This window comes from Leptonychotes weddellii, chromosome 4 (assembly GCF_054177405.1).
Source record: "Leptonychotes weddellii isolate Sample4059 chromosome 4, ASM5417740v2, whole genome shotgun sequence".
Taxonomy (NCBI): Eukaryota; Metazoa; Chordata; class Mammalia; order Carnivora; family Phocidae; genus Leptonychotes; species Leptonychotes weddellii.
Genome location: NC_138372.1, coordinates 130460647 through 130476688, shown reverse-complemented (window position 1 = coordinate 130476688; position 16042 = coordinate 130460647). Strand labels below are relative to the sequence as shown.

The window sequence follows — 16042 nt, the reverse complement described above, 5'->3', positions numbered from 1 at the left end:
GCTTATGTAAGAGGACAGGGGCCTCTCGAGGGAAGCTTCAGTGTAATGTGATGATTATTCTTGTCATTGGCTATTAGGTACTTTCAGAAGACATGGAATTAATTTAGCCAGTATGCCAGGACAGATACAAAGAGTGTTGTAGAACACCATCTGAAAATCTCACCTCTGTGGCATTCCAGCTGTATGCACCCCTTCTCTCTGAAATTGCCGTTTTCACGTGAATAGACACAGACATTCTGCCCAACACTGCATGTCTAACTCATTACTGCAGGATGAGTGATACTATGTGATTCCCCCCTGGGGTTGATACTAGAACAGATGACTTCTCAAAATTTGCTATATTCCAATGAAGTTTTGTATCCCTAGGTTTCACAAATATTAAGCCCCAAAGTAATACTGATGCTTAAGGGGAAGCAAATTATTATAACCCTGGGATTTTTAATGCTATCTGCAGGTTGCAACTGTTGACTATGCAGGACATCATGGAATCTTCCTTTATGTTATAAAAAAACAGATGAGTTCTGGGGTACATTGATTTGACCTCTCCTCCCTGACCTTGTTCTAACTCTTCTCAAATCTTTACTATATACTGTTATGAGACTAATTTCCCTTAAAACTTTTCATTATATTTCTCTTTTATTTACAACCACCAAGACAATCCCTGATCATATGAAATCTAAATGCATTTGTCTAGCTTTTAAGACCTTTCTTAACCTTAGATGCCAGATGGGTTGTTCTCACTGTCCCAGGTCCTCATCCACTGCTGTTCTATATAGTTCCTTTTACCTGGGATTTCCTTTCATTCATTCAGTTTCGTATATTTAACATGTAGTTGTGCCAGGTACAGGGAAACAAGGCAAAGCCCCTTCCATTTAGAAACTCAAAGTCTAATGGGAGAGATAAGTAAAAGATTGAGTTTGTAGGTAAGTCTAAGTAGAGGGTACTGAGAAAGTAAACGGTGGAGTTGTAGGTGAAGGTTTTCCAGAGCAAGTGCTGTCCAAGCAGTGACCAAACAAAAGAGGAAGAGCCAGCCAGAAGGAATAAGATGGATACTATGGGGTGGCTGAGGAGACCTATCCCTTCAGGGAGAATATCCTCTGCCATTAAATCTACCCTAAAGATCCCGTTCAAGTCTTATCTCCTCTGAGGATTATTTACTGGTCTCTTGTCTAATATCATGGAAAAAGGACAGCCATCTTTCCTGTCCTGTTTTTTTTCCTCCACTGGAGAGGGTCCCTGGGGCTCTCCTTACTTTGGTTTCTGGTGGCCAGCTGATTGCTAGATGGAGCTAGGGACAGGAGGCACGACACTTTTAACCATGAGCCTAATTCCCACTCTTCAGTCAGGGTCACCAGGCACTTCAAGTTGGATTATGGGCACAAACCCATAGTGGAAACTAGTTTTTTTATTTGCTTTTTATTTATTTATTTTTTAATGAAAACCTCCCCAGAGGAGTATCATGGATTTGGGGTGGGATCTGGGCATCCCTGGGTACCTTAGTCAAATACCATACAACAGCACCACCCAAATTTACATCAGACGTGTAATAGTTCTCATTCTTCCAAGCTCTGTTTGAGCTAGAAGCCTATAAATAAAATATTAACTAGTCCTTTAGTGTCTTCTACTTTCCTTAAGTTCTGCATTATCACATTCCTTCTCATTAAAAACAGCCGCTGTGCAGCTGTTGGTAGTTTTCACAGGAAGCCAAGGCTAGCCTGTGGCCTAACACAAAGAACAGCTATTCATCATATATCCGCTATATGGTGGTGAATGCAGAACTCAAGTTTGCAGGAGATGACTATAGAAAAAACCCAAAGTGCAGGTGAAGAAGGGAAGCACAGTGCTTTTGCAGGCTTCCTCTCAGGTGACAAATAATTGATTCTAAAAAGGGAGAATCCACTTCACATCAAGAAAATCTAAACAAAACAGAGAAATCAACCTCATTTTCCCATTTGGAACATGAAATCAGTTTCACTGTATTTCAAGATATTTCGTTATCCTCTGCTCAAACTTGAAGAACGGGGTTTTTGCTTTTCTAAAGCTATTTGTTACACCTGCCATTTGATACAGAATCACTCAAGGCAGTGAAAATAAGAAGTTTATAATGTGAAAATGCTGCAAGGTCCATGGCCCAGGGCAGACACATGTTCATCAGCTGCACGAGCTCATTAGATTTGAGATTAGAGACTTTTCTGTTAGAATTTGGTGGTACTCACTCATTTTGACATTGTAAACACATGGTTGAAAATTCTACCGTTTCTCTGAGATGGCCTAATAATTACGTATCCATTAGTTTGTTTAGAGAAATTGGTCCTACTGAGCAGTCTATTATCAGCCTGTTCAAAAAAGTTACTGTGTGGTTCTCCCTAATTTAAAATGCAAAAGTTAGATGGTCATATGTATAGGTTTGAAGTAACACATGCAAAATATGTTGCATAAGCCAGGGTTTTGCCAAGCCCTTCTCTAGCTTGCAAGGTATAAACAATGGCAACTCAAGCAAGTACCAACTGTTGGTTAGAATAATTTCGATGTCTGCTTTACACGGTTCTAATTCAGGTTCCTCTTTAGCATTAGCACCTTTATTTACGTAACTATTATAGTAGCATTACTTATCTTCTCAGTGACATTAACTGGTGGTCTTGAATTTTGAAATCTTTTCCTACCATTCATTTTTCTTTATTTCTTTAAATAAATAGGCTGATTTGATTCCCAAGTCCCCAGGTACATCCAGGTTCACTTAGCCTCTAAGTCTCTATCAGTTCCACATTTTCACATAATACTCATTTGCAAGATGAGCCCAAATATCATCAGGAAATTCCATGAAATCTTTTACTCTTCCTAAATCCTTGGCACCTTATTTACCCTTCTGTATGATATATATCACTTTGCATCTTACACTATGGTTTTAGTCTTCATGTCTTATTTACATAATAGACTTTAGCATCCTGAAGAGTCAGGACTATGTAAAGTGTAACTTTACATTATCACAGTGTCTACTAAATTTGCAATTTAAATTTGAATAAATGATGGACAGTAAAAGTAGAATGGCTTCTTTTAGTGGCAAATATAAGGCGAGCACCCAAAGGAGGTTCCTGTAATTCTATTTAAATTTATTAATTCTCATTTTTAGTTTCACTAGCTTAAGCATGATGCCCCTCAACTGGTCTTTCATAGTCACTACAGAGATATCACATGAACATATTTAACTTGCCTTTCTTGACGGGTTTGCTCCTCAGTAGTTTCCATGGCACATTCCAGAGAATTCTGGAGAGACTGCAGCTGATTCAAGGTCTCCTTCAATAAAAATCGAGTTACAAATTGTTCCAAATTGGAGGCCTCTTGGTAGTCCTAAGGATGATAGAGCAAAGGCAATTAGAAGTATGGTAAGGAAGAATATCCAGGAATGGTTTTCCCCCACGTACCCATCAATCTCAGATTAATTTTCAAGGAGAAACCAGGAAGAGAGCAGACATGTTGCCCCTGGAGGCTGGGGCAGTGCTCTACTCGCCCACCAGAAGTTGAATATAAGAGCTGCAGATATAACGGGAATATCTAGCTCATCTCCCATTGCATCTGAGGAAAAAGGACAAAACCCACTAGAATTAGAGAATAGACATCTGTAGAAAAGGAAAAGAACATTATCTAGAGAAAAAGCTTGGAAGGTGATTAACTCAGAGTTTGTTCTGTGCTTCATTTAAGTAATGACCATGCCATCGTTTATTTTTTCTATTATGAACTAAATGCAGTCACGTTCCAGCAATTGGCTTAGTTCCTTCTTGATGTATTTATTATGCCTGATCTGTATTATACTGAAGCCAAAGGAAATTATGTGTAGTTATCCCCCAATTCAGAAAATGTTAGGCATGGAATATTTAAACAGTTTACTAAATCTGCTTATGTTCCTCCCTCAGGAACTTACCTGAGGCTCATTTGCATCTAACTCAGCCACAAAAGCACCATGCTTTCAAACAGCCCCAAGTCTACCCGGAGATCACGGCATATACAATAGCTATACTCGTCGAGTTTAGTCTCAGGAGACAGGGGGCTGTGCATGGTGCTACCTGCTGTTCTTGTCTTCTACAGTCTCAGGGAGAACCAAGAAAGAAAAAAAAACAGGTTGGCACGGAATAGGTGCCAGACCACTCATTCAGGTCCTGAGACTAGCAAGCTAAACCCAATTTTCTAAAGTATTGAGTGGGAATGACAAATACAAGTTCCGTTAAGAAAGATTGATCTAGCTCTGTCCCTACATGATTTTTTTCATGGGTGAAAATATAAAACCAAAAGGAGTAACAATGACAAGATAATGCCTGAAGTTACGATGTGCTGGGGAGTCTCAGGTCACGGTTGTAAACCCAGAAAACCAAGACGTAATTATTTAATCTTTCTGGGTCTCAGTTTTCTCATTTACAAATCAGACGATAACCCAGGCATACATTCCAACTCACAAATATTCTGTGCTTCTATCAACTCTAAATTAGGACATAATGGATTGTGGTCTGCTGACAGAAATTACTTTGTAATTTTTCTTCTGGTGGCCCAATCACCTAATGCCATAGAAATCCTCCTTTTGTTCTTATTTTGAAATCATGAAATGTTTCAATCATCAGTTTCTCTTTAAGTCCATTCTTGTAGGTGAACACGGGGAATTCTCTTATGCACCATACCTAATGATGTGATTTAAAACTTAAAAATTTTAATGCCTTTAAGCTCCACCTAAGAAACTAACCATAAACTGAAACATTACATGCTTATAATAACCTAAGGATTTCTGTGAGTTAATTCAAGGTAAAAATACACCAAATATTTAATTTTATCAAATAGCTTGGTAGTGAATAGCAATAAAAACTTCAAAAAATTACTCCTCAATGTGTTTTTAAGTTGAGGAAATCTTTCTTTTGAAAAGAAAATGTATGACAGAAAAAAAGGTGTGCTTGATTTTTTCCCCAGTCATATGCATTTTGTGAAAGCATATTTTTTAAATAAAATTTTAAAAAATTTAAAAATGAAACAAAATTTATTAAAATGCCAAGACAACATATTGGTGTAGTCAGAGATTATGCCAATTACATTTGCATCTCAGTACACACTGTGACTAAAGCAAATGATAAAATTTTATACCTATTTGTAGAGGGCCTGGAAAGGGAAGAAAGCATACATTCACCGAGCAATGCATTATCACATTAGCCTCACTCTTTTCTCAGTTAAATGTTAAGTATTTGTCATGTCAGAACTATAGAACTAATTGCTTATCATCACAATTAGATTTTAGCTTTCTAGACTCAAAGGTCATGCCTTATATTTCTGTGTGCCTCATGGTGCCTACACCAGATACTCACTCAATACTTGATTGAGAGAAACTCCTAAGTTTAAAAATGTAATTGGGTGGCTACTCTGGTCTTACATATCAAGATTTTGGTGATGCCAAAGTTCAATATTTAAGGACAGTTAAAACCCGATAATTGGCTACTCCATGGCAGCAAATTAAGAAGTGGTTCTTATACTGAGATTTACCTCCCAGTCTGATAAGACTTTGCTATCCTTATTAGTGATTCTTCAGATAATATTAAGAGATGGCACAACCAGCTAGTACGTTGGACAGAATTGCTGATGCCTGGACACTGAGAGTGGTGGTGGGTGGGTTTAAGGTTTGGGGGTATTCAGTTTTTTGAGTCAATACGAAGATTGGCTGTTATGTGCTAACTCTTGATCATAAGGAGAAAAAAAGAGCTTGTTTTCTAATGTTCCTGTTTATCCTTCCAGACTCCGCTCACGGCACCATCTCTGTAGAGCCTCTCCTTTCCCTGAGCCACCATTTTGCTTCATGGGATTAGGCACACCCTTCTTTTCCCTTCTCTGTGCTCCCAGCCAGTGTGTAGAATTTATTACTGTATATTGTAATCTGCTGTCTACTTGCCCATCTCCCTCATCCTAGGCCAGATCTTTCAAGGTAGGAAATATATCTTACAATCATCTCTGCCTCCAGAATGCCCAGAACAAAGTCCGGCTACCCCATAAATGCTTAAAGGGTATGTGAGCAGCAGGTGTGGGTGAGTGCAAATTCAGGCACCAGAGGGCGCGTCTGAGCGCTGGAAACTGCTCTTGCCTCCCTGCTCCCCTCCCAGGCACCAGCTCCCTCCCTTGCCTCTAGCTCTGGCTGATGGCAGACACTGTTGTCCAGCTTGCCTGGTCGTGTGGGCTCTGCGATAAATGGAAACAAAGGTTTGTTCTTAACAGACTGTTTGTCCTCATTTCATTTTCTGGACCATGTGTCAGTCTTCTTCCCTTCCCTTAATCTGAATCCCAAGGTTTAGGACTGCAGACCCAGGTGGCATGGATCCAATCTTCCCTTCCTTCTCTCAGATGTGCAGCAGATGTTCCTTTGGAAGGCAGTGGCAAAAGAAGCAGATGGAAAATTAAATAGATAACAAGCTGGAAAATGTCAAAGCCTGGCCCTTTCTATTCTCAACAAATGTGTTGGTTCTGCAGGTACAAAAAGGGATCTTTGCATGCTGAACTCCCCAAAGACTGATATGTTGGCTTAAAACAGTTCCTGTAAGCAAAATCTAGAGTTTGAGAGACTGGCAGAAAGAACATACACTGGTCTACTAAAGCAGTAAAAAAACATAGTACCTGATATCAAGATTCTGCCACTTTTTTTCAGAAACAGTTTAATCCTTTATGTCTATTAGAAAAGGTATGGGTAATGAAGGCTAATAATATGTTCCCCAGATTCCAATAACATTCATTCATGTCACTGATAATTGTCAGTTAAATTAATCTTTACGTGGAAATTGTTAAGTAGCATTAATATTTCCATTTGTGCCTTTGCCAAGCTAGAGTGTGAACATTTCGATCTACCTATTTCTTTTGTATGGAGCTGAAACAGGGTGAGGATTCATTTAAGTAAAAACCCCAGCATTAGAAGCAGAGCCCTTTGAAAATCAGGTTTCTTAGGGCCCTGCCTGTGCATCTTAATTGTCAGATCATTTCTCAAAAAGCAAGCTCCTGCCCATCTGCGTAATGGAAGAGTAGAGATCCCGGCTATTAAACCACCTATGAATCATCTGAGTTAATTAGGAAAATCAGAGCATCAGTCTTCCCTGTTTGTATTTGCCCTACTTGAAAATTAATCAAGTCTGTGACATTCAGGCTCAGCGTCTTCTAGTTTATGAGATCAGATGCAATCACATTTAGCAGGGGGTACTGCTTCTGATCGCCGTTTGATCTAAGCCCCTGCAGCTTTCCCTGTTCCTATGTGAGACAGCTGTGCTGGCTTCTAGAACAAAAAATTCACTTTTACAAAGATAAGTTTGTCTTTTTTCCCTTACTCTTCCCCAAACTGTTACCTTTTAAAAAATAATAACTGGCTTATACTGCTTTATCTATGTCCTATTTTTGTAAACATTCTTAGACTTTCATTTTAAATGACTTTTCTTTTAAGCTGGGAGAATACTATATCGAATTTAAGGCTTAAAAAAAAAAAAAAGAATTGGTCCTTACTTCAGTCTTAAAAATGGACTGAGGTTAATTCCAGATAGGTAGTTAGAAATTTTAGATAGCGGTACAAGAGATTAAAATATTTTCACACTGCATATTCCCAAGGATTAAAGGAATTATAGATTTTCATGTTAGTGAAAGAGGAAACAAGGCTCTAATTCTGGAATAAAATGCTATTAAATTATCACTAATTTTAAATAACTTGTAAGCCCTACGTTGAGATATTCTGTAGTTCGAAATCAGAACCTGACTTCTATTATTTAAGACCTTTACATTGACAAACTCCATTGTAGAGGGCTCATCCTAAAGTTATCAAAGATTGATTTCATGTAGGTTTCTCTCCTCTGGCTCTTCCTATTGCTCTGTTTCGTACCAGGAGACTAACAAGAACATATGGCCCCTTGGATGTCTTTGCCGAAAGAATAAAATAATCCCATTCTGTTCAGAAGTAATCTTCAAACAAGTGAATTTTGGCAAAAAACAAAAACAAAAACAAAAAACCAAACCTGGATTTGAATGTGGAAACGATAAACAGAGTCAACCCAAATTTGAGGCTTAATAGCTAACAGATGAAGATTTGGATCCCATTTATCACATTTAATAACACAGTGTGGTGATTAAGAATCTGGGTTTGAAGACAGTTACACAAGTTACACATAAGTTCTAATCAGTGTTTATGCCACTTAAAAGCAATGTGAGCTTGGGAAAGTATTCAACCTAAGTCTTTGTTTCCCTAACTATACATAAGAATAGTGGCAATCTCATAAACTTGTGAGGACTGAATGAAATATAGCCTGCAAAGCACAGGGTATGATGTCTAGCTTATAGTTTCTGATAAATGTTCATCATTGCTCTCAATCCATTGGAGGAAGGATACTACGAAGTGTAATGAACAGATAATTGGCTCAAAATTCACAAGGCTTGAGCTTGAATGCTGTGGTAACAGTTCACTTCAGAATTTTGTAGTATAAATATATGTTGGTGTTCAGTGTGTAGCAGGCTCTTCACAAATTATTAAATTTTGGAGTTCCTTCTACATATATATATATATTTTTTAAAGATTTATTTATTTATTTATTTGAGAGAGAGTGTGAAACATGAAATAAAATGAAGTCACATGTATCCAGGTGTTTTAAAATGGAGCCAGGAGGTCCTTAAGGAAGTAAGCCTCACACATGACCTCACATATAGAACCATAAACTTTTAAATTGGGCCAAACTACAGATAAAGGACTCTGCAAGAACACCTGTAACTTGCTACAGGAAGAGACTTTTGCTTAGTGATAGCCTTAGCAACTAATTATGTTTAGGCAAGATTAGTGTTCTGTCCCCATCATCAACCAAAATTCTTTATAAACAACTTATATAGGCATTCTCTTTTTGTCTTTAAAAATCCCTGACTTTTGCTCCCTAGTGAGACACTATTTGGATTGCTGCCCAAATCTGTGTACCTCAAATGGCAATTCTTTGTTCCCAAATAAATGCTTTTGCTTAATTCCTGCCTCTTGACAATTTTAGATTGACAAAAGCACACCACATACCTAAGAATATCAACTCAGAACAAACATCAAGACATATTTCCGTAAAGTTATTGGGCTTTAAAAGACAAAGCAAAAATTCCTTGTGCACTTAGATATAAACAGCAAATGACTTATGGGGTAAAAAAAAAAAAAAAAAAAAAAACCAAAAACCTAAAAACTGGATTATCATGAGAATTTCCAAAAGAAAACTTTTTCTGTCAGAAGAACGTGAATTGAACCATGAGAAGGCAATCAGCAAAATCTAGACCATGAGCATCTCTCTAAAGGACTGCCGGGTAACCTGTAAATTAAAAGACATGTTAACACACATAAAAATGGGCACAACTAAACTACAGTTTTTAGAGATGAACATTCATGTGATGAAACCATAATAAAATGCAAGGAAATGATTACTACAGGAATCTGTTTGGTCCTTATATCCAGGGGGAGAGAAGATAATTGGAACAAGGCACATGGAAGGGTTGGGAAGGCTGGTAGGTTTGTTTGGTTTCTCGATCTGGGTGGTGGTTTAAAGAGCGTTTTGCCTATAATCATTAAGTTCTACATGTGATTTGCGTGACTTTCCTCCTTTTCATTTTATTTTTACAAAAGTTAAGATATGTGGAGGAGCCAGCCTGGTAGAGATACACTATCCTCATATTTTTGAGACATTGTGGGAGTAGACAGATAAGGGCTGTAAAATACAGGAGTCTTTGGCAGGCAGTAGGACAAGAAAATCTGTAAACACTTCCAAATTAGTAATTTTTATCACCTCTCATATACTATCTTCTCAACTGCTAGCCTGTATTTTTCTGGAATGTAACATAGAACCAAATGTTAAATTTTTTTTCAGCATGAAGAGCAGAGAGCTATATTTACACATAATTTGGGCTAAATTTATGTTTGTTGATGTTGATAATAAAAGATCATCAAAATTTCTTCCTCATAAATATGCTGCTTTCTACCTTATTGCTCACACACTTTTCTTCGAATATCATTTTTAAGCATGTACTACCTCAAGGTTAACACGCACTTGTAATTTGACTCCTCCTAAACAGTGTATGTGTCAGATGGATAGTTCTATTTTAACCACAATCTTAAAATATGTTGAGTTAGTATGTCTAAGTTACTGAATTTGTCAGAGAAAATACATCTTCAAAACGTCATTTATGATCTTTCAACTTTCAGAGACATATTATCTTTGTCTTTGATCTAAACAAACCCTATGACAGCATAATGTATGGGAAATATTAGATACTTAATATATCTGAGCATGGACACACTTTTGGATTTAATTTGCCTTTATGGCTCACTTACGAATAAAATAACCAAATCATTCCAGTAACTTTTTGTTCAGGAAAAAAATATCTCTGGGAATAGTAACTTCTTCAGAATAATAAATAGGCAAGGATTTTTGCCAGTCAGACTTAAAAAAATAAAAATACTATATTTCATCAAATATGAAGTGCAATTATGAGATGCATCTTTTTTTGTATTTTATACACCACTAGGAAATAAAAACATTTGCAATTCAATTTTATACACCATCAAGTGCAAGATGAATCCCAATTTCATAGACATTAAAATGTAAAAATGTATGCATCTTAGAAATTGATGAAATATGGGGTTTTGCTACATTTCATTATGACAATGACTAACAACAAGAAATAGACAGTCTCTTTGTACCTGTAATTCATGCTTGTATGTCTTTCACATTTAAAAAATTTTTTTAAAAAGATTTACTTATTTAAGAGAAAGAGAGAGCACACACGCTGGGGGTGGGGAGCAGAGGGCACAGGGAGAAGCAGACTCCCTTGCTGAGCAGGGAGCCCAACATGGGGCTGGATCCCAGGACCCCAAGATCAGGACTTGGGTTGAAGGTAGATGCTTAACCGACTGAGATACCCAAGCACCCCTATGTCTTTCACATTTTAAGGTCTGGAATGTTATACTGAGAGACAATACTGAACATTTCTCCTATGTGTTCAAGAAAATGGTCAATGTAAGAAACTGGCTATGGATTGAAATCATAACCACGGCTTGCCTTTCTTAAAATTGGGTTTGTGCCAAGGTCTTCTGGTTCGCTTTAGAAATATCTAGATAGGCTTATTCAAAACCTTCACATGCATCCTGAAGACTAAGTTAAGCATTCATGGTGGAAGTGTTTCTATGGTACAACGTAACTAAAATAATGCAGCTTGCTGACACACACATCCTGGGTAGATTACAAATAGTAAAGACCCCTTAATTCCTAGGTGATTAAAAACACACAGGCAACTATACAGGGAACACACATAAGAGAAGAGTTATAAAAATCTACCTATATTCTCCTTTCTAAAAGGTCTTCTAGATGATTATATAGATTACTTGCAATCAGTTCTGAATATCTTATTTTCAAACTGATAAATTGGAAGGTAATATTTACATTAAAAAATTTCCTGGAAGCTCCACTTTTGGCAACAGAATTTATTAAATTAACTAAAAAATACTTCTTTTACAAAAATATTAAAGTATGATGAGTATTTTAAATACATAGCAGAGCTTCTAAGAAAATAAGAAAAAAACCCAGCAATGGCCAAAATGAACAGGAAACAGACACACAGACTATAGTGCTATCATCTAGCACTGAAATCCTTGCTGTCCTGTAGGCATTTTCTTGAGCCAGAAGCTTTAAGTTTCAGATTATAATTTTGGGGGGAGATGAGATGAGCCAAGGTGGAGAGTTGGAATTGGAACACACAAAGGAATATTATCCATAAACAAAGAGAGATGACAAATTGTCTCAGGCTTAGCTATGGGTACAAAAAATTCTTCAAAACTTATAACCAAAGCTTAGTCCACATTAGAGTTGGAAGCTCAATTCCTTTACCTGCATGATGCAGGGGATCCCTAAACTGAGAGATTAATGTAAAGTAGTTCTGTATTAGTAATATCCCGGGGCACCTGTCATAAACCAAAAAATAAATTCTTTAGGAAGTACATTATCAAATCACATTTCTCAGAATACCCAATGATTTAATCATCGAAGTATGAATTCACAGCGAAAAAAATTCCATCTAACATGTATCCATATTGCACAAAGAATAAAAGAATCATAAAAAAGAGTTCGCAGAAACATGCTTCAATACTCAAATTAAAAAAAAAAAGTAACTGAAAACATAAGGAAAGAGAGACTACAACATAAAGCCAGGCAGATTTCAAAAGAAGCGATATGAACTTGAAAAAAAAAAAAAGAATGAAACACTCAATGGACAGATTAAATATCAGATTAGATACAGATAAGGAGAGAATTAGAGAACTAGAATATAAATCTGAATTATTCAAATAGAAGCACAAAGATGGACAATATGTGATAGAAGGGATAGAGCAAATGAGAAGGTCTAACCTTCTAGAGAGTTCTAAGAGGTGAAGAAAGAGGCAACAGCTGACAATTTTGCAGCATTGAACAAAGCTATGGCATCTCAGATTCAGGAATCACAACAGATGCCAAGCAGCATAAATAAAAATCAGCCCTTAGACGCAATATAATATAACATCTTAAATAATAGAAGTACTAATACTTTATTTTCTCTTCCCTCTTGAGGAACCTGCAGCTGAAACAACATGAATGAACCCTTGTTCCAGCTCTCTCTGGACATGTGGCTGTTACCCCTGGCAGATGGGCTCTTCAGGCAGAGGAAGTGGCAATCATAGGCTCTCACCTTTCGAGTTCACCACAAATAAGTGGTGAATCTTCCTCAAAGTCCCTTAAATGCCAGAGTGCAAGTGATCAATATTCTGCATGGGTCCCTTGAAGTCTCCACTAGCTTGGGACAAATCATCTGACATTGCACTTTAGAACTTTCAGCAAAATAAAGATGTTTCAGTAATTTTTCACAGGCTATATTGGACTTTCCCCTGCTCCCTTTTGAAGTTACTGGTCCTGTATTTTTGCCCTTTTTTTTCTATTATGTGTTCTGATTTTTCCTTATTGACTTATAGAACTTCTTGAAATGTTAATACCAGTCTTTGATAGCTGAGTTTTACAAATACATCCGCCTGTTTTTCATTTTCTTTTCAAATTCTAAGTGCTATCTTTTGAAGTTCAGATTTTCCTGAATATAATAAAGTGAAAATGATCAATTATACCATATAATAGATACATTATTGTGTTCTGTATCTTGTTTATGAAATCCTTCTCGAGGCCAAAGTTAAATTTTCTAATATATAAAAAAACTCTTAAATCTTTACTCTTCTTCCATACATTTTTGCCAGATCTATCACAAGTTAGGTTTCTATAGATCTCCTAACTATTGGTTTGTAGATCTATGATTTTTTTATTGTTTTCCCTGCTAAACTCTCTTATTCATCTTCCTAGAACTCCGATTCTATGTTGCAGCTTCTCACTTAGCTGTCTCTTCATCTTTTATATTTTCTAGATCTTTGTCTTTTTGAGCCACATTCTGTGTGACATCTTCAGTTCTGTCAAGTTCCCTTATTCTCTTTCCTGCTGTATCTAATCTACTGTTAAACAGTATCCTGATGCATTAATTTCAGTTATTATATATTTTTGACTCATACTTATTTTTTGTTCTTTCTCAAATTTTCTTGGTATTTTTTTGTATACTCCTGCTCAATTTCTCACATTTTTAACCCCACCATGTATTTATATGATACATTAACATTTTTATCCCCTACCTGATTATTTTCAGTGTATAAAGCTTTGGACTGTGTGTTGAGATTTTTAAATAATATCAGCACAAATTATTTGCAAGATTAATCTTTGAAACCTGTCGGACAAGATTAGGAGGATTCAGGGGCGCCTGGGTGGCTCAGGCGGCTGCCTTCAGCTTGGGTCGTGATCCCGGGGTCCTGGGATTGAGTCCCGCATAGGGACTCTGCCCCTCCCCCTCAGCTCCTGCTTTCTCTCTCTCTCTCTCTCTCTCTCTCTCGCAAAAATAAATGAAATCTTTAAAAAAAAAAAGATTAAGAGGATTCAAAGAGGATTTGATTTTACTTTGGTCTAGTTCCTGGGGGCAACTTATCTTAGAATTTTAAATTAAATTCTTGGCTTGAGGCTATTTTCACTAAACAGGAAGTTTAAACTTGGCTTGAAAATTCATAAGGAAGGGCTGACTTGTCATAATTCTCAGTTACCCTTTGTTAATTTGGCGCTCAGAATCATTAGGGGTAATTTTCCTTGTTGTGAAGAGCAAAACCCTTTGGGTTTCAAGTTTATGCAGTTGGTCTCTTATTGGAATTCTTACCATGGAGATAAAGCTCTTCCTGGAATGTAAAACATGACATCGCCTGAGTGGCTAAGTTGGTTAAGCGTCTGCCTTCGGCTCAGGTTGTGATCCCAGAATCCAGGGATCGAGCCCCACCTCGGGCTCCCTGCTCAGTGGAGAGCCTGCTTCTCCCTCTCCCTCTGCCTGCCACTCTGCCTACTTGTGCTCTAATTAATTAATTAATTAATTAAATATTTAAAAAAAAAGTAGAGTTGGTTTCGATAATTTTTTTTCCCATGGACCAATTATTACTCGTTCATGAACAAAAAAGTCAAAACTTACCTACTAGTCTATGTAACTTTAAGACCTTAATCTCTTTTGACAAGTTTGTGAGGCTTAAATAAAGTAATTCATAGAAAATAATAAGCAATATCTGTTTTGGTAGGTTTGGGGTAATAGATTCCTTGAATAATCCTGTTTAAACAAAATAAAAATGATGGACACAGTATATATTTTTTAAATTCCTAAGTGTATCAATTATCTGGAAAGAAAGTAAAGACTTCTCATAGGCCAAAATCTAAGTGAAAGAGGGACCTCAAAGAAATAATCAGTGCAGGGAAGCTGGCTTTAATCCAGCAACCTTAAATTTTAGTTTTGAAGACTTTCAGAACACCATGGGAAAGGGAGAAGGCCTGGCCATGCTCCCAAGGAGGCTCTCTAAGAAGGGAGAGGAGTAAAGAATGGGATCAAACTTAAGCGACCATCAACTTCATATAGACTGCTATAACACAGAAGATGTTATGTACAAACCTAATGGTAACTACAAATAAAAAACCAGTAGTAGATATGCAAAGAATGGAGAAAGGAATCCAAGTATATCATTAAAGAAAGCCAGCAAACCATGAAAGAAAGCAAGAGAAGGAACAGAGAAAAACTACAAAAACAGCCACAGAACAAGTAATAAAATGGCAACAAATATCTATCTATCAATAATTGATTTGGGGGTGCCTGATTGGCTCAGTTGAACATCCAACTCTTGATTTTGGCTCAGGTCATGATCTTGGGATTGAGACCTATGTGGGGCTCTGCACTGAGCATGGAGCCTGCTTCAGATTCTCTTTCTCCTTCTCCCTCTGCCCCTTCCCCTTCTCACACTCTCTCTTCCTAAAAATTACTTTGAATGTAAATGAATTAAAGGTTCCAATCAAAAGACATGGGGTGACAGAGTGGATAAAAAAAAATAAGACCATATGATGCCTACAAGGGAGTGTTTCAGAGCTAAAGACACCTGGAGATTGAAAGTGAGGAGACGGAGAAACATTTATTATGCGAATGGATTTAAAAGGAAAGCCAGGGTAGAAATATTTATATCAGACAAAATAGACTTTTTTTTTAGATAATTGTATACTTTATTCTACTTATTACTAGTATCTCTAATGCAAATGGTGTCTGATAACCTGTAAATTTACATGTAATCATTTTTCAAAATGATTTATGTATTTCTGTAGGTTACATTAATGCATTTATATCATTTAATGCATGAAAATTACAGATGTCTTCTGTGAGATGCCCCTTTATTTTTTTTAAATTTTATTATGTTAGTCACCATACAATACATCATTGGTTTTTGATGTGGTGATCCACGATCCATCGTTTTCGTATAACACCCAGTGCTCCATGCTCCATGCAGTACGTGCCCTCCTTAATACCCATCACTGGGCTAACCAAACCCCCCTCCCCCATCCCCTCTAAAACCCTGTTTGTTTCTCAGAGTCCACAGTCCCTCATGGTTCATCTCTCCCTCCAATTCCCCCCC

General features: G+C 37.0%; 1 protein-coding gene across 1 annotated transcript in view; it reads right to left on the bottom strand.

Annotated features, from left to right (window-relative positions):
• The window catches only part of NECAB1 (N-terminal EF-hand calcium binding protein 1), a 145525-nt gene that overhangs the window by 13916 nt on the left and 115567 nt on the right, over positions 1-16042 (bottom strand). The window contains exon 6 of the mRNA XM_081816231.1: positions 3212-3348. Within this exon, the coding sequence (XP_081672357.1) occupies positions 3212-3348 (137 nt within the window). The remainder of the gene's footprint in view (positions 1-3211; positions 3349-16042) is intronic.